This window comes from Phoxinus phoxinus (assembly GCF_949152265.1).
Source record: "Phoxinus phoxinus genome assembly, chromosome: 7".
Lineage (NCBI taxonomy): Eukaryota > Metazoa > Chordata > Actinopteri > Cypriniformes > Leuciscidae > Phoxinus > Phoxinus phoxinus.
In genome coordinates this window covers 12,040,642-12,059,566 of record NC_136882.1, presented here as the reverse complement: position 1 = coordinate 12,059,566, position 18,925 = coordinate 12,040,642, and the positions used below count along the sequence as shown (strand labels likewise).

At 37.5% G+C, this 18,925-nt stretch overlaps 2 protein-coding genes across 6 annotated transcripts in view; one reads left to right on the top strand and one right to left on the bottom strand.

Annotated features, from left to right (window-relative positions):
- Positions 1–9,377, bottom strand: part of dgkh (diacylglycerol kinase, eta) — an 89,566-nt gene extending 80,189 nt beyond the window's left edge. For 3 of the 4 annotated variants that reach the window (XM_079618440.1, XM_079618443.1, XM_079618441.1), the window contains exon 1: positions 7,184–8,136. In XM_079618440.1, coding sequence (XP_079474566.1) covers positions 7,184–7,468 — 285 coding nt within the window. In that variant the 5' untranslated portion in view covers positions 7,469–8,136. Of the gene's footprint in view, positions 1–7,183; positions 8,137–9,171 lie in introns of those variants that run through there. The other variant, XM_079618442.1, reaches the window with a different exon arrangement.
- A 1,231-nt stretch (positions 9,378–10,608) lies between these two features.
- Positions 10,609–18,925, top strand: part of vwa8 (von Willebrand factor A domain containing 8) — a 174,888-nt gene continuing 166,571 nt past the window's right edge. For both annotated transcript variants that reach the window (XM_079618780.1, XM_079618781.1), the window contains exons 1-4: positions 10,609–10,930; positions 11,292–11,369; positions 12,206–12,336; positions 12,469–12,579. In XM_079618780.1, the coding sequence (XP_079474906.1) occupies positions 10,792–10,930; positions 11,292–11,369; positions 12,206–12,336; positions 12,469–12,579 (459 nt within the window). In that variant the 5' untranslated portion in view covers positions 10,609–10,791. The remainder of the gene's footprint in view (positions 10,931–11,291; positions 11,370–12,205; positions 12,337–12,468; positions 12,580–18,925) is intronic.

The following is an 18,925-nucleotide window of genomic DNA, read 5'->3' as shown; positions in this document are numbered from 1 at the left end:
ATCATCAATTACATCAGCCCAGATAAGCCAGGAAGACAGATGCATTTAGACATACAGTAATGCAGTCTAGTGTAGAAAAACAGGAGAATTAAGATGATTTCACATAAATGATGTGAACGGAACAAGTTTCTAAAACGTGGGGAACGTATTTGCTCACTTTAAATAGCATGTGAAACAAATGTACTTGATAGGAACCAGGAAAAGTACAGATCAGTCATTGCAACAGCATGCTATTACTTTAAATACGGTGAATGCAGGTAAAGTGGGTCGTTTAAAGGGATGGTTCACCCAGGTGGTCATCATTTACTCACCTTCAACTTGGTCCAAACCTGTCTACATTTCTTTGTTCTGCTGAAAACAAAGATATTTTAAAGAATGTTTCAAACCAAACAATTGTGGGGCACCATTGACTTCCATAGTATGAAAACATATATACTATGGAAGTCAATGGTGCCCCACAATTGTGAATGATGACAGAATTAGTATTTTTTATTTCAAGGTACGTCGGATTCAATGTTAGCTTCACTTCCTGTCTCCTGAGATACCTTCATCTGATCGATTTTTGAAGTCTGCATTTGATATCCCACAATCCTGTGCGTTCCATTCTGCAACAGTTGAGCTATATAAAGATGGCGTCTGAAAGTTGCAGATGCTGGTCAGTTTGTGTGTAAATGTATGTTTTTTACAAACGTTTTCCACCTCGGATTTCATTTCTAGCGAGAAATTAGTATTGTAGTAATGTACGTAATTTAACATTTGCTTAGTTATCACCAAAGCTCGCTCCAGTTGCTGTAGATCATTAAACCATTACGCTGCCTCAGAAGTCTGCATGAACTCAGATTTGTGAGGTACTTTCGTTCGCAAACGCTATTCTGCAAATAAGTCATTGCCTATAAGGCTACAAGTCAGATGTCTAAGCTTTCAGATGCAGCCTATTTCTTGAAATGATTGATGCAATATGACACTGGTGGGTGTGGCCACACTTCACATGAGGACTTCCTCAAGGTGAAAAGTAGAAAATATTTAATTTCTAAGGGGTGTCTGTCTACACGACACCATATTCAACTAAACACGTAAAACTTTTTATGCATTTTGGCCGTTCATTTACACGAAAACTGCGTTTTGGGTGCCTGAAAACTTAACTTTTTGAGTTTTTGAAAATGGTCTCCATGTAAACAACAAAAACGCAAATCTCTGAAGACGACGACGTCATGCACATGCGTATTACATGTTCGGCCTATAGAGTTCCCGTCGCCATCTAATGGCCTGGCAGCAGAATACAGCGTTTTTAGTCATTTTCGCGGATCCGTGTGATTGGGATCGTTTTGACAATGGTGTCGTCTGTACGTGGAAAAAAGGAAAAACTTCTCAATTTTAAGTATATCGTTGTTGTTGTGTAAACATAACCTTACATGGTTGCTCAGGTTGTTCAGGGAGGTGTAAAGTTTGCTTTTATAAACTGCAATCAGTTTGCAACCTAAATGTACTACTACTAAACCAATAATATCAGATCCAATCTAGTCAAAACTTATTAGATAACATCAAGTCTCGTCCTGCATAATTTCCTGCTACAGTAAAAGCTACAGTTATATTTGGATATGTATCACGTTAAAATGCACAGATGCTGCTAGATCATGTTGTCTAAACTTCATGAAGCATCATCAGGCAGGGAAACTCCTGGTCTGTCTATGTGTGTGTGTGTGTGTGTGTGTGTGTGTGTGTATTACCTCTCTATTGATGTCTGTGGGGGACGAGAGGATCAGATGCTCTGCCACACTTGAGCTCTCCCACTAAATTACAAGGCATCAGCCCACAGAGATTCACTGAGACCCCAGCTGTGTGCACATCATATCACTGCATTCTGCTTGTCCTGGAAACACTGCTGTTAAACTGCATTGTGTGCTGTAATCGTTCACAGCTCTAACATGTTTAAAACCCTATGTTTTCAACCATTTTTTAAAGTAGTTCCAACGCGTATAATACATAGCCATACTATATTATATATTATTCACAAATCCATAAAAAAGTATATATTAAAAATATATATTATATATTAATTTTCATTTAGTTTTACTTTAAGTACTAAAATAACTCAAACTAAATAAACTAAAATAAAAAATATAAAGCAAGTATTAAAAAAGCTAATGAAATGACAAAAAATCACAACAAAATTACTAAAACTTTAACTAAAATTTAAAGTAAAAACAGAAAATATAAAAAATCTAATTCAAAATATTAACAAAAAAAGTATATAAATGATACTTAAAATAACACTGATTCAGATCAACATTAGATATTTATTTTATATTATATTATATTATATTCTTTTTTTCTTTTTCTTGTTGCATAATTCCTAAAATCAGTTATACCTAAAATTTCTAAAACTAAGAGGATTTTTTTTTTTTTTTTAAAGGAAGATTGATGTCGCAACAGAAACTAAGCCTGTGAATGAGCAAGACACAAAATAGCACAGATTATTTTCTTGATTTTGTTTTACATTTAAATCGATCTACACATTTATTTTGATGTCATCATGCCCCGAAGTGTTACTCAAAGTCACAGCTTTACACAGCGCTCCCTGCACTCCCCCAATTAGCGTAATGAAGACAGAGTGGGCAGTTACTATGGCATCAGCTAACCTGGGTTTGAAAAATGTCAGTGCCCTCCATCCCTGATCATCATCCCCAGCATATGGAGTGATCTGTGACAGAGAGTGGCCACGGTGCAACCAGGACACATGGGGCAGTCTGTGAAGAGCCCATGTAAAGCAAACAATGAGATGGGACAGCGCTGAGAGCTCACATGCTCCATTAGCACTGATCTGCACACATCACAGCCCACTGGCCAACAGAACAACACAACACCTACCATTATCAGCTAGCTAACTAGCTCTCGCTCTCACCCTCCTGTAACTCGTGTAACGCAGATGGCCTGGACATTACCCAGAGTTACCAGGGCAGAGGGAGGCACTCCGCTGAACAGCAGTGCACTTGACCGGTCTAACATAAACACACATGCACTGGAGAATAACTCTCGAAAAACAAATGTACTTCCTCAACGCTCTGATTATTCTAGTCTGGTGAGAATGCTGAGAGGAAAACACTGAATACACTCGAACAGAGCTGGACTTTCTCCATCTGGACATCTAGAACAGGTTATGTCTAGTGGTTGACCGAGATATAGGCTGTGATGTTAAGAAAATGTTAATGTTAAGCAGCACAATTGTTTTCAATATTGATAAGAAGAAGAAGAACAAGAAGAAGAAATGTTTCTTGAGCACAAAATCATGAAAATCATTATTTCTGAAGGATCATGTGACACTGAAGACTAGAGTAATGGTTATATATATATTAGTGATGGGCAAAGATTAATCGCGATTAATCGCATCCAAAATAAAAGTTTGTGTTTACATAATATATGTGTGTGTGTACTGTGTAGCCTATAATTATTTGTACTGTATATATACAAATACACACATATGCATGTAAGAAATATTTGCATATACACTGTATATATATTTATAGATAAATTATATTATATATATATATATATATATATATATATATATATATATATATATATATATATATATATATATATATATATATATATATTATATACTGTATAACACATTTTTCTTAAATATATTCATGTATATATATTATAATGATGAAAATTCAGCTTCACATCACAGGAATAAATTACATTTTAAAATATTTGAAAAATAGTGATTATATTTTACTATATTACTGTTGTTACTGTATTTTTGATGAAGTAAAAGTATTATTAAATATATATGGTCAGATTTTTAGGGGAAATATTTTTGTAATGTTTTATAAAGAAGGTTTCATGATCATAAAGGCTGCATTTATTTAATCAAATACAGTAAATAGAGATATAACATGAAATATGAATTTAAAATAACTGGAATATTTTTTTTAAATGTAATTTATTCATGTGATCGCAAACGCAAAGCTGAATTTTCAGCAGCCATTACTCCGTATTTTACAGTTCAAAACTTTGAAAAGTTGAAAAATGTTTTGGTGTTTGTTTGGTTTCCAACATTCTTCAAAATATCTTCTTTTACGATCAGCAGAAGAAAGAAATGGTAACACTTTACTTGAAGGGGTGTGCATAAGACAACACTTCTGTCATCATTTACTCACCTTCAAGTTGTTCCAAACCTGTATGAATTTCTTTGGTAACACTTTACTTGAAGGGGTGTGCCTAAGACTGACACGACACCTTTATAATCATGACATGACACATATCGTGAATATGAAGGAGGTTTTATGCATGCTTATGACAACTGCCAATAAGTGTCATTCACTCAATTATGACATTTTAATGCAAATATGATTTTTTTTTAGATGTCTTTGTTATGACAACTTGACATAAACCAATACATCATAACCTGTCAGTGTCTTGGTAATGACACAAATGTCATAAATAGGTCATAAACATGAGCGAAACATGAGCAGAAAAAAATCTAAATAATTGAGCGAATGACACTTATTGACAGTTGTCATAAACATGCATAAAACCTCCTTCACATTCACGATATGTGTCATGTCATGATTATGAAGGTGTCGTCAGTCTTAGGCACACGCCTTCAAGTAAAGTGTTACCAAAGAAATTCATACAGGTTTAGAACAACTTGAAGGTGAGTAAATGATGACAGAATTGTTGGGTGAACTATCCCTTTAAAGGATTAGTTCACTTTTGAAAAAACTTTTGCTGATAATTTACTCACCCCGATGTCATCCAAGATGTTCATGTCTTTCTTTCTTCAGTCGAAAAGAAATTAAGGTTTTTGATGAAAACATTTCTCCATATAATGGACTTCACTGGCGACCAAACGGTTCAAGGTCCAAATGACAGTGTCAGTGCCGCTTCAACGGGCTTTAAACGATACCAGGCGATGAATAAGGGTCTTATCTAGCTAAACGATCTGTCATTTCAAAAAAAAAAAAAAAAAAGTTTAAGTTTTATACCGGTAAGCACAAACGCTCGCCTTGCTCTGTTCTGTGATGCGCGTTCGTGACGTCACGTAATACGCAATTACGTTGAAAAGGTCACGCTTCACCGAGTCAGTGTTTACAAATGTGCGGAAGGAGGACCATATACACATATTCAAATGTCTTTGTGTCAGTTTATCGTTTAAAATGCCCATTGCGTGTGCGTATCCTGTGTGTTGTAATATTAAAAAGCCTAAAAAAAAATTCGTCAGGACAGAAATGTTTTACTTTTCATAGAAGCGTGACCTTTTCAACGTAATTGCGTATTACGTGACGTCACGAACGCGCATCACAGAACAGAGCAAGGCGAGCGTTTGTGCTTATAAAACTTAAACTTTTTTATTTATTTTTAAAATGACCGAGCGTTTCGCTAGATAAGACCCTTATTCATCGTCTGGTATCGTTTACAGTCGGTTGAAGCGGCACTGACACTGTCATCTGGACCTTGAACCGTTTGGGGCCCATTGAAGTCCATTATATGGAGAAATGTTTTCATCAAAAACCTTAATTTCTTTTCGACTGAAAAAAGAAATACATGGACATCTTGGATGACATCGGGGTGAGTAAATTATCAGCAAAAGTTTTTTTTTAAGTGAACTAATCCTTTAAGCTGACTGAGGTAAAAAGACTACCCTGTTCAGCAAAGATCTCAAACAAATGCGTGTCACAATCTCTATACTGACATTTGCAAATAAAAAACCCTAAACAGTGACATGGACGTGAGTTGCATTCATCAACTGCATATTATTGACTGATGAGAGGAGATATGATGTTGAATGATTCTTGTTGAACGAGGCTTTATTTACACATGTGGTGTGTGTTTTAAACTGACAGCTCATTATCACCACTAAAGAACAGCCCCTTCTACATCCAGAGCAGCCCGTATCTAAATATAGCCCTCTTTAATAATGTACAGGGGGTGGAGAGCAGCACTCAATAATTAAGTGGATTTGTTCTGGTCAGAAAAGAGGAACTTTTTATTGTGTCACATAAAGTGGGGCAAGATGGCTGAGGTGTCATCTTGCCAAAGCAGGAGAGCAGAATCAAGAGGCTTCAATTACTATTCATTAACGTACGCATCAAAGCCCACGTTTTAATGGGTTTATGGGGGCTTAAGTATGGAAATGTGTTAACTGACCCCAGATCAGTTCTGATTTAGACACACAAGGGCATAACATTTGATTATTGTGTTTAAAGTAAAAAGGAGAGAAAATCATTCCAAACTAAATACAGCAATGACTTTTAAAAAGCAAAAACAAACAGGCAAAAAAAGTTGTATTATTCAAAGTGGATGAAGCATTTAACCAGGGATCCGAAGACAGATTTTTTTGTTTTAAAATATAGTTATATTTTAATATATTTCTATAATAATATATATATTAATTTAAAAAAATATATAAATATAAATATACATATAGGCTATATATATATATATATATATATATATATATATATATATATATATATATATATATATATATAATAACTTATTTCTCAATGTCACACATGAATGATACCGTTGATTATTTAAGATAAAAAAATTTAACATGAATGTAAGCAAGAAAATCTCATAGAAAAACTATGTAGGGTTCAACATCATCATCAAGCAAGCATCAGTGTTTGATAATCTATTCAAATGCAATTTTATATTACTATATTTTAATATAATTATATTATAGGCCTAATATATTATTTAATATAACAACATAATATAATAAATCATAATATAATCATTTAAAATCGAATCGATATAATTGTATGCGATAAAAATGCGTGAAGAAACCAAAAGACTCATGGTCAAAACAAAACGAAAAGAAAAGTAAAGAAAAGAGTGTCCACATTCAGAAAAACAGACCAACAAGTGGTCGTGAGTGACTACACATATCAACAGGTTAAAGACTGTAAAGTAGAGCACTGCTGACTGAGCTGCATTTACTGCATGCTTAGCCTAATATGAGAGATGAACAGGCGATTCAACCGCAACATTCATGTTCAGTTTGCAATCATTCCAGATGTTTGACGCTGGAAAAGCTCAGTGTTTACTGAGCTCATAGACGTCCACCATGTGCGCATGGGACTACATAGCACCATCGTCTGCTTACTGGCCTGGACATGAACAGCAAAACACACAACACAAGCTTCGGGTGTGAAACAGCGTGTCTTACCTTGCTTCGTATTTGCCCGGAGGTTGACACTTTCCTGATGAGTTTCTGCGGCCCTTCCTGCTCTCCCTCGCTGTCGGATGACTCGTCCACCACCACCACCACCGGCCCGGGTCCCCCGACAGCCCCCACGGCGGGCAGCCCTGAAGGGGTCGCGGCTGGTTTCTCCGGCTCCTGCGGGGAAGAGTCACAGCACTCCGGGTTATGAACGCGCTCAGCCGCTCCCTTCCTCTCCGCCGAGATGCGGGAGCTGGACAACGGGTGGAAAGCGGTTCTCCTGGCCGTCATGCTTTTGCGTTTTTCTGCCCAACCGCGCGCCACCAGGCATTCACTTAGAGTCTGATATTTTAAACGAGCTGCTGTGAAACTTTCCTAGCCGGGTGGTGTGCATTTTCGTGTCTGAACACGAGCGCTGGTTCCCTGACTGCATGAAGGAAGGCAGACGGGGGGCTGAGACGCTCGGAGCGGGAGGAAATCTCTGTAGCAAACCCTAGCGGCGGACGGGTATCTCACAAACTATGGCGAGGATACAGCAACAGATGTTTCTTCTGTAACATTATACAAAGCTACAACCAGACCGAGTCTCAAAATCTAGTGAGAGCTGCCAAAGACTGCAGTTTGGACATTGACGCGTTCCGGAAAACTATCAAGGGACACATATTCTACCACATTATATCATTTACGAAATATACAATACCCATATATGCCTATACACATACAGTACATGTATGTATATGATGATATAGTTTATTCGTTAGGTTTTCTGGGTCCCTTCTTCAGTTTATTGCATTGGGCCTCCTCGGTATAAATCTAGGTCCATACATTATATCGCTTGAGACTGTAACCATAGCAACAGTTGGCGGCTCGAGCGCTAGGATGCGAATTGGACACCCATAAAACACTGGCTAAGTAGCTACATAAGTAATGTCTTTATTTGTCACTTTATTACCCATTTCATGCCGAAATTATATCAATTAAAAGTTTGGTTTATATCAATAAAATGTTGAGGTGATATGGGCGTTTATTAGATGGTCGCCGCTTGCGCGAGGCGAACCTCGTATGCTAACGGAATTATTGTAAGTTAGCTAAGTTAACTTAAATACTAGTTTTCTATTTAAAAAGTTGGACATGAACGCCCTCTCACGCTCGTAATCACGACTTCAGAAGTGGGAAGTAGGACATTTCCGAAAGCACGCGAAGGCAGCATATTATACATAATATTTAGTTTAAATCAACATGCTAGTTTTTATTGTCACTTATTTACTTACTGTATTTATTCACATCACACATTAGCCATGCACACTAATAAGAGCCATTATGAAGTAGGCTAACATTGAGATTTTTATAAATGAAGACTGCTGAGCAGAGAACTTAACTTACTATAAGTTTAAAGGCATATGTTTTGTGAATTCAAACAGATGACAAAAACACAAATCCTATTGATTGATTTGATCGATTATTTACATGCAGTCATATTTTATATTTCGCCAGAGCCTTTCAACGTGTCTTATTTAAAACTCTTTCAGAAATGCGGATAGCAGGACACAGTCAATCAGCACCACACACACACACACACACACACACACACACAAAAACGAATTAGCCTATTTTAATTCCACTAATTTATATAGCCTAGGCTATCTCTATGAAAATGGGTCATTGCGGTTCTCACATTTCCTCTCAGTCCATTGTAACTTTGAATGGCAAAAAAAGAGCTATAATAGCGATGTCACTCACTAAGATAAGATAATTAGTTTGCTACTATTATACCCTGAAACTTGTATTGTCTAAATCAATCCCGTACAAGTTCACCAGTTTGTAGAGGAATGTAGAACGGGATTCTTCGATTGTATAGCCTACTTACATCGAGATAAGCCACCACGATCAGATCAAGAGAAAATACTACTAAAGTCCTTAATCGCCGCCTGTCATACATGTGTGCACGGTTATGAAGATCTCTCTGGTGTGTATCCGAATAGAAATGTACTGACCAGCTCTTCCCAGGCAGGGCTGCGAGTGTATTTGCAGTCTTCATCTTCCATTATTCTCCTAGTCCCTGCGCTCAAGATCTCCGCACAAATCAAGCGCGACTTTCACTCGTGGAATTGAGCATATGGTTTAAGTGTTATTTCCCTTTCTCATCTCCACTCCTCCCTACTCTATCAGGGTCTCCCAGAGGCTGAGCCTCTCTCTTTCCACGTGATAAATGTCAAATCCCTATAAGGAATCGATGCGCTATCCATGACGTCACGAAACCTGCGCGTTTTACACATAATCCCACTTTTTAAAGACTTTAAATTACTATGACTTTTTTTTAAAACCGCGCGCTTTTGTGATGGTTTCGAAGTTTATTTGAACTCTACTCTCTCATATTATCACACATTTATTTTATTTTATCAAAATTCGAATCAATTCTTTTTAAAGTCCCCATGAAATCAAAATTGAAATTTTATTGTGAATTGAAATTGTTACTGTTATTTATAAGCTAGTGTGTTCCAAAACAATGATACAATCAGAATTTAGAAGATATAAGCATTCAAAACTTACCCTACACTTCCGCCATATGGATAAATGATTTTTATGACATAAGCATGTTCTGTCCAATCAAATGCTCAAATCTAAAACGTCCTTCCTACAACATTATAATCAGACTCTGAAGCTGCGGCTCACATCGGTAGTTTGTTCACACAATACTGTTTTCTACATGATGAATGGCACATAGGGGGCTGGGAACGATTCAGATAGTGTAAATATGCTTTGCGTTGGGAAATATGCGATATGGAGCAATTTAGGAGAGACAGTTAGAGATTAGGAGAAAACTGCGGCTTTACCGAGCTCAACCTCAGTCAGCAACAGCGTCGGCCCACAGATCCGGCCCACATCTGGGCTGTGAGCAATCCACGTGTACCAGATGTGGGCCGGATCTGGGCCGACACATGTTGCTGTCTGGGACGGCTCTGGCCAAGCTGTTATATAAACAAAACCATCCTCTCTTCCTGTTTTAGTGGAAATTACATCAACACATTTGATAACGCTGCACATTTCAAGACACTTAAGTGGGCCTTCCACTTATTTTTTTTATAACAGTATAGATTAGATTAGCATTTCGAGTCACTAACTTCATATATGTACATTTTAATATATAATAGCTAAAATAATATGATTCTCTAATACAACAACACGATTTGTAACCGTTTAGCCTGACACAATTTTATTGTATTGCATTTATTTTATTTTAGTTTAGTTTTCACCCAATCTTCGTGCTTATTTATAGTAGATTTTAGATTAGACCCTAGTCAGTTTAAGTAAAACTTAATAGATTACAGAAATCTTCGACAATGCAGGTTACCCCCAAGCTAAACAGAAGTTATTTCTAGAAAGCAACGCTCCTTGACAGGGTTTGTAAGTTTGTTTCCCGTGGAACCCATAATGCAGCAGCCGGTCCCACACGGAGGACGTATTCAAACGGACCGTTTCTGTCCGTCACCTAATTCACTCCGTCTAGGTCCGTGCACCGGTGATGTAAACACTCATGACGTGAGCATGATGATAAAGCAGTGAATATATAACACATATATTTTTAATTTAACAGCGCTTTTTAAAGGCTCGGGATGCATTCGCGCATTTTATTTAAAGGGACAGCAGCCGCTGTTGCTGCGAGAAGGATTCGCCATATATTGGGACCAGTAATGTCAAAAGAAGGTTGGAACTGCAGCGCACATGAGGTCAAACTCCTCAACACTTCTTCAGGTACTGATTTCAACAAAGCCAAAGTCTGTTTATCTGCACACAAAAGGACCCTTCTTGTCTTTCTAGTTTGTTATTACGCAGGTTTGAGGTTAAGCTTTCACTTAAGTATTACATTGATGTTCACTGACAGGTTAAAAGGAGTCCACCAAGTTCTATTTACTCTGTATTCTGTCTTTTGAATACACTTCCGATATGTTTACATCCGTCTTTAACGTTTCCATAAATATTGACATTTAAAAAGAAATGTCTGCTCTGTTGACAAGGTTTGTTTGTAAATAGAATGTTTCATAGTTTTGGTTATTTGTGTTACGTTTGCTTTGTTTTTCTATTTAATTATTTAACTTTTTTTTTGTCTCCACAGGTGACACTGTGAAGATTGGCGAGATCTCATATCGACTCAAAACCCCCAGAAATCCAGAACTTGTGCCAGTAAATCACAGTATGTGCTTGTTGTAATACAGTGCTGTGTGTGAACTTGAGGAGAATTGACTTCATGCGTCCATTAAATGTCATTGAAACACCAGCTGATTAAAAGTCACTGCAAAAATGGCTCATAAAATTCATATTAGGTCTAAGAAAAATGTTTAGCATAATTTTTAATGCACATGATGCCACTTTGGTTTGACATGCTGTTGAGATAATTTTCAGGCAGTACTTTATTATTGTTTTATTGATAAACAACAATTAAACAATATTAATATCCCAGCATGTATGCAGGATTTTTAAAGTAAATGTGAACAATAAATGAACATATTTTATATATACCGGTAGTATACAGTACCGGTCAAAAGTTTGGAAGCATTACTCTTATGTTTTTTGAAGTTTTGAAAGAAGTCTCTTATGCTCATCAATGCTGCATTTATTTGATCAAAAATACATAAAAAAAAAAAATATTGTGAAATATTATTACAATTTAAAATAATAGTTTTCTACTTGAATGTACTTTAAAATATAATTTATTTCTTTGGTGCAAAACTGAATTTGCATCAACCATTATCTATCTATCTATCTATCTATCTATCTATCTATCTATCTATCCATCCATCCATCCATCCATCCATCCATCCATCCATCCATCCATCCATCCATCCATCCATCCATCCATCCATCCATCCATCCATCCATCCATCCATCCATCCATCCATCCATCCATCCATCCATCCATCCATCCATCCATCCATCCATCCATCTATCTATCTATCTATCTTACCCAAACTTTACACATTGCAGAAAGTTGTCTGTATTTTTCAAAAATATCTCACATTTTCTTGACAGTGATGGAGGCTTTGCCACAAATGGTCACCCAGCACCTTCGCTGGATAATGCAGAAGGACCTTCTTGGACAGGACGTGTTTCTCATTGGTCCTCCCGGTCCTCTACGGCGCTCGATTGCCATGCAGTACCTGGTAATTTCAAGCATTACCACTCCCTACCACAACCACCAATACATGCTGCATTTCTACAGAATAAAACACTCAGTCAATTTCATAACGACTATGTTCTTTATAGTCTTTCCTCTTTTTCTCCTTGTTTGTTAGGAATTAACAAAGCGAGAGGTTGAATATGTTGCCCTGTCCAGAGACACTACTGAGACTGATCTCAAACAGCGCAGAGAGATACGCTCAGGAACTGCCTTTTATATAGACCAGGCAAGTCAATCTTTCACCTTTCACTCATCAGCATTGTTTATATATATATATATATATATAAATAATACACAAACTCATCAGCCACTTTATTAGGTACAGCTTCTAGTACCCGGTTGGATGCCCTTTTGCCTTCAGAACTGGCTTAATTCTTAAGATGCTGGAAACATTCCTCCGCGATTTTGGTACATATTGACATGATCGCATCACACAGTTCCTGCAGATTTGTGGGCTGAACATACATGATGGGAATCTTCCATTCCATCACATTACAAAGATGCTCTATTGGATTGAGATCTGGTAAATGTGTAGCCTATTGGAGTATAGCTATCTCATTGCCATGTTCAAGAAACCCGTTTGAGATTATTTAAGCAGACACTTCCTGCTGGAAGTATCCATCAGAAGATGATACAATGTGATCATAAAGGGATGGACATGGTCAGAAAGAATACTCAGGTCGGCTGTGATGTTTAAATGATGCTCAGTTGGTACTAAGAGGCCCAAAGTGTGCCAAGAAAATACCACCACCAGCACCATTACACCAGCAGCAGCCTGAACCGTTGATACGGCAGATCGGCTTGACCATGTCTACAAATGCATTGAGTTACTGCCATGTGATTGGCTGATTAGATATTTGCGTTAACAAGCAATTGTACAGGTGTGCCTGATAAATTGGTCGGTGAGTGTGTGTATATTTACAATTATATATTATAGTTATATAATTCAATTATACTACATTCAACATATGATGTATACATCATATAATACCATTATATTATAGCCTGGGTTTCCCCAGACTGCCTTTGCGCAGCGCGATTTTATTCTCGCTGAAAGGCAGTCTGGAAACCATGGACCTGATTTTCGCCTCGTTTAGGGAACCAATCACAGAACGGGGAGGGAGCAGCAAGACGATGACGACATCTTTGCGACACAACTAAGCAGTTTGTTTATATCTATGGAGTCAACATGGCAGCAGACGCGAAGCTACCTTTTGATGCAGCCTTAGATATTGTTCTAAGTAGTTTAGATCGCAATTTTATTTAGAAAAAAGAGCAGCGTTTGGCGTTAAACCATTTCTCTACATACGTCATCTGGTATAATGGAAACGATTGGCTATGAGCTACGTACAGGCGCATTTGATAGACATTCTTAGCGCCCAATAAACGGCGCCGGTGCATTCGTAAACCACGCCTCAAATACGAGAAAATGAACATGTGGTTCCCAGACCCAAGTCTCAACGAGAATTGGGTCTGGCGTTAGCCAGGCTAATTATATTATATACCATAATACCAAATATTCTGCTCTTCATTATTCAACCACTGACCAAATGGGCATCATTGTGGAGGAAGTCAAGGAAAAGTTATATATATCTATAAAAAATACATTTAAAATAAATTAAAATGAAATGAATAATAGTTAAGGTAAAGGTAAATAGAAATATATTTAAAGACAACTAAAAAAAAAAGCAATATTACATAACAAAATGGCTAAAACTTAACTTAAAAATGATACTAATATTATATTGTTTTGTGTTTTGGATCAAAACTGTTTCTGCTCTACTTGAGACACGGTGTGTCATTCAGGTCACAGTCACCTGGTTAATGAAGAAATCTGGCAAGTTCTCCTCTTCTCTCCTGAAGTCCAAGTGATCAATTATATCCGCTTATTCAGCTTTGTCTAGTTCCCAGGCATCAAATTATTAGTCACAGCTCTTCTGTTCTGCTCGTATATCTAATGAAAGGTTCGCTCAGACCTCAAGTTTCAGTGAGGAAATGCTGACATGTTACCATGGAAACCATCTCTGCACATTTTTAAGTGGTATATACTCGTAACCTTTGCGATCAGAGTTGTTAGACCCAGTGCACATGATTCTAAAGCATTTTGATCCTTCATTGTGCCTTAAGCAGTGTGTTAAATAGCTTTGGCTTTGCATTAATGCACAGTCCAGTGTGATAGTGCTGCATCAGATCCCATCGCTCCTGCTTGTTTTTGCCGTGTGGATTGGTTAATGGGCAGTTAGGCATGGACGACTTGTTTAAAGGGCACCTATTATGGAATTTTGAAATTTACCTTTCATGTAGTGTGTAACATAGATCTAAGTGAACAAAAACATCCTGCAAAGTTTGAAATATGAAAGTGCAACGTATATAAAGTTATTGTCTTTCAAAAGTAATTTTTATGAATCGTTAGAAGACCGAAGCTTTTTCTCTGACTAGATGACGTCAACTTGTCAAGTTATTTGAATACGATACGCCCACTTATTGCGCTCCAAGGACAGCAGGGAAAACTTGAAAACATCATGGCGACGAGACGCTGTGTTCTGAAGTGCGACTCAAAAGCCAACTTTTTACATCTGCCCAAGGAGGAGCATTTGAAGACTAAGTGGCTACAATTATTATATACAGCTATACCACAGAAGTATAGTCCGAGCCTTGTGCTTGCGCCATTTTGAAGACGATTGCTTTATCAACTTAAATGCAATCAAACTTGGATTCGCGAGCCGCCTGATATTGAGGGAAGGTTCAGTTCCAAGTGTATTTGCATCAGCTTCCTCCTCCGTATCACAACCTGTAAGTGTTATTAATAATTGTTGCTTTTATGTTTTATGTAGCATGATTAATAATTATTTTGTTTGTTGTGTAAGCACCGTTTAGCTTCTAGGTCTTCAATGACAATTGTATTGAGATATGTGAAGTGTTTGTCGTTGTTTTCGGAGTTGTCTTAAAGAATAGAGTAATACCTCGTAGTAACGTAACTGCATTTTAAAAAGAAAAAATTTTTTTTTAAACGTGTTTATGCATCGGGCTAACGCAAACAAAGACTGTTTGTGCTTTTACAATATGAATTCTGGGCTATGCTCGCTAACATAACATTAAATTCTTTATCTTATTTTTAGTTTTTTACTACAAACTACAAAGCAGTGGACTATAATCATTATTATAACACGATTTAATTGATAAAAGCATCATTGTACTCCGTGTTAAACAATAAGTATTATCTCTGTAAACACTGCTGGGTCATCTGACCAATCGCAGATTAGCGTCGCGCAAAGGAGGGGTTTGGAAAAATGAGTCGTTGAACGAATCATTTGGGAGTCGGTGAGCAAATCAGGTAAAAATAAATGCATATTATACGACAACAAAAGTCTTTTTTTGTCATTGCATGCATGTAAAACTGTTGTTGGGGACTCCCTAAACAACATTAGGAACATTTTAAATGTCATAATAGGTGCCCTTTAAAAGGTGGGCTGTGTGTGGGGGCTGGTGGATAACTAGAGCATCGCTCTGATCTCTTGGGCCTTGCGCTCATTTTCAGACCTATTTAACAAGCTTTGTGTGTCAGGCAAACAGATCCCAGTTGACTTGCCTTTATGTGTGAATGGGGAATGTTTTAGACTGAATGATCAATTATTCATAGAGGGTTTTTTCCATTCAAAAGTCTGTCTGATTGAGTGTCTGATTTAATCTATTAGCTACAAGAGTCCATTGAGTATATTTGGCTAAAGAACTTTGTCACTGTCATTTACTACATTACAGCGCAACCTCAAGTGGATTATTGCAGTAGTTACTACATATAACACACATGTTAAAATATAAATATTTATCAAACGCATCACTTAAAGGTGCATTAAGCAACTTTTCATGTTAAAAATACCCGTTTTTCTAACCCATACATGCTTAAACAATTGGCGGATGGGCTAAATGAGCCCTTCTCTGATCACTGAGATTGTCTCTATAATCCTGTAAAGTAAAATAAATAAGAGGGATTCGGGCCGGAATTTGAGACTGGGCGTGACGTCATGCGTGTTCACGGCACGCTCGCATAGCTATGTCTGGCAGGTTTGTGTATTCGCCGGCATTCTCCGTTGAAGATGGATTGTAAGAGACGTGCTTGTAATTCATTTCAAACACCAACGCAAACTCCACGTAAGATTAAAAAAAGAAAACTTTTGTCTAGTGCGTGCACATCTCTGGCTGCAGTTTCGCTTGCCGCCAGAAGTGGCATAGTTCTGCAAAAACTCAGAATCGTGCGCTATGCACCTTTAAAGGCCTCAAAAAAATTACTGTCAAATGTTTTTCCTGTTCAAACTGCAAGTTGGGCATAGGCATTATTAAAAAAACTAGCCAGCCAATAGCTTTTATGTTGCATCAGACATGATCTGCTTCTTGCTATTGCTAGTCAATAAAACAAGATTTATTAAATAACTCGAGAGGTAATGCAAACAACATAACACTACGAAACCGGACAACTGAAGTGCACAAGGAGGAACTTAAATACACAATGGTGATGAACTAAAGGATGAACAGCTGTGATGATTGAGTTGGTGTCCATGGAAACAGATTGAGTGGTGGGTTTAGCAAGGATAGATGCTATGGGAACAAGGAGGCGGGAACCGGCGAACATTCAAAGATTTTAATAAATAAATAAATACAAAAACGAAAGGAAAGACTGCAGACCCTCACGGTCGACTGCCACCACACATAATAAAGCGCAACACAAGCTCGGGCCTGTTCCTCTCTCGACCTTCACTGCCGTCTCTCCTCCTTTTATGCTTCCGCTCCTCCGTGAGAGATACGAGAGCGGTGCGTCGCGCAGGTGTCACTCATCAGCAATCACGCCACCGTCCTCCCACGGCCCTCGACCTCGTCCTGCTCGCCACAGTGGGAAACTAAGGCAAAGGAAACGGGAAACTGACAGTGAACAAGCTAAAAGTCCATGAAAATGAAACCAACACAACATAATTGTGACAGACTAATTTTTGGTTTATTTTATTATTTATTTTATATTATTTTAGCATTATTTAGATATTATTGTAGTATTTATTAATGTTTTAAATCGGCATTTATTTGTATATTTTCGGTTCATATGATTCTAGTTTAAGATTTAATTGGTTGTCAAGGCAACATTTAAAATTTTTGGTTTTTATTTTACATTTTAAATCTTTTTATTTTTAACTCCGCTGTATTCCAATTAACAAAAATATATATTTTTATATATATTGACAGCATCAAAAATGGAACTGCCTTTTGTCAATTATTCCTTACAAAAAGGATAGTTAACTTTTTTTTTTTTTAAATGCATACCTGAGGTGGTAATTTTGCCATGACTTGTGGAGCGTTTCTAAAAGCCTGGCTGTAAGTTAAACTGCTTCAAGAACAGCGACGTTACTACCTCGCCACAGGGAAATGATATGTAGCCTTTTCAGTTACAAAACTATGTTACTGTTAAAGTCACGAGACCGCGCTGACAACAAGTTTGTTTATGGTTCCGTGTGTGTGTGAGTTTGTATGGGAAAGAGAGAGGGAGTGTGCTTTCCATAGATAATACAAGGTAATTTAGTTGGAAAAACATTAGTAATATTTATCCTGTTGTCTGTTAGATTTATTTGCTTGGTCGGTGTCATTGTATGTTTTAGTTATTTTGCTGTTATAGGCTATAAGGACCTTTGAACTAACTAAGTGATATGGAACTGTAATGCGGTCGAGACCTGCCCTGAACTACTTGAGCTGTGCATTTCTTGGAAAATATTGTACATCTTAGAATGTTCATCAATCATCAACAATCAGAATTGTCGGAGCTTAGCCTAATGGGCAGTCCTGTGACATGTAGTGCAATTGACAGTTCGCAAAGACCCGCCCCCTTTAGTTACTGTTGCTATGTCCGACAAGCCACGCCGCTCTCACGCCACACCATGTTCTCATGCAGTGAAAAACACATTGCGGAGCAGAGAGGAGACAGGACAGACCAGGTTACTTTTGGGTTACTTATGATATTAAACAAAGTCTCACCTTTCATATTTGGTCATTTTTTTAAAGAAATGTAAACAATAAATACCGTTTTGTGGCTGTTTAATGTGTCTGACAGATCGCTGTAGACCCTCAGTTAAAGCTGCTCGTGAACCGATCATCTCTTCCTTCTAGTTCATTTATAGCATCAAATAAACATGAATGAACATCAGAAGGAATGTCGTTTTAACCACGGAAAGGCGTCAGTACACCCCGTTTTTCAAGTTCAAATCCTCCCATGTTAATCTAATAACTCTCCTGACTGCTTTGTCGGACAAAATGGCAGATGGCGGAGTGTGATTGGTCAGATCACCTGTCATTCAAGCTCCCTGCGAAGGGTCAATTGCGCTTTGGGCGACCCAAGTTCGAATCCCGGCTTGTGGTCCTTTCCTGATCCCACCCCACTTTGTTTCCTGTCCTCTCTCCAACTGAATAAAGGCAAAAATGCCAAAGAAATACATCTTACAAAACAACAATCAGAATAAAACATTCAACATACCATATGTTCTGCTATTCATTATCCCACCACTGACCAATTGGGCATCGTTGTGTACTAGGAAGAC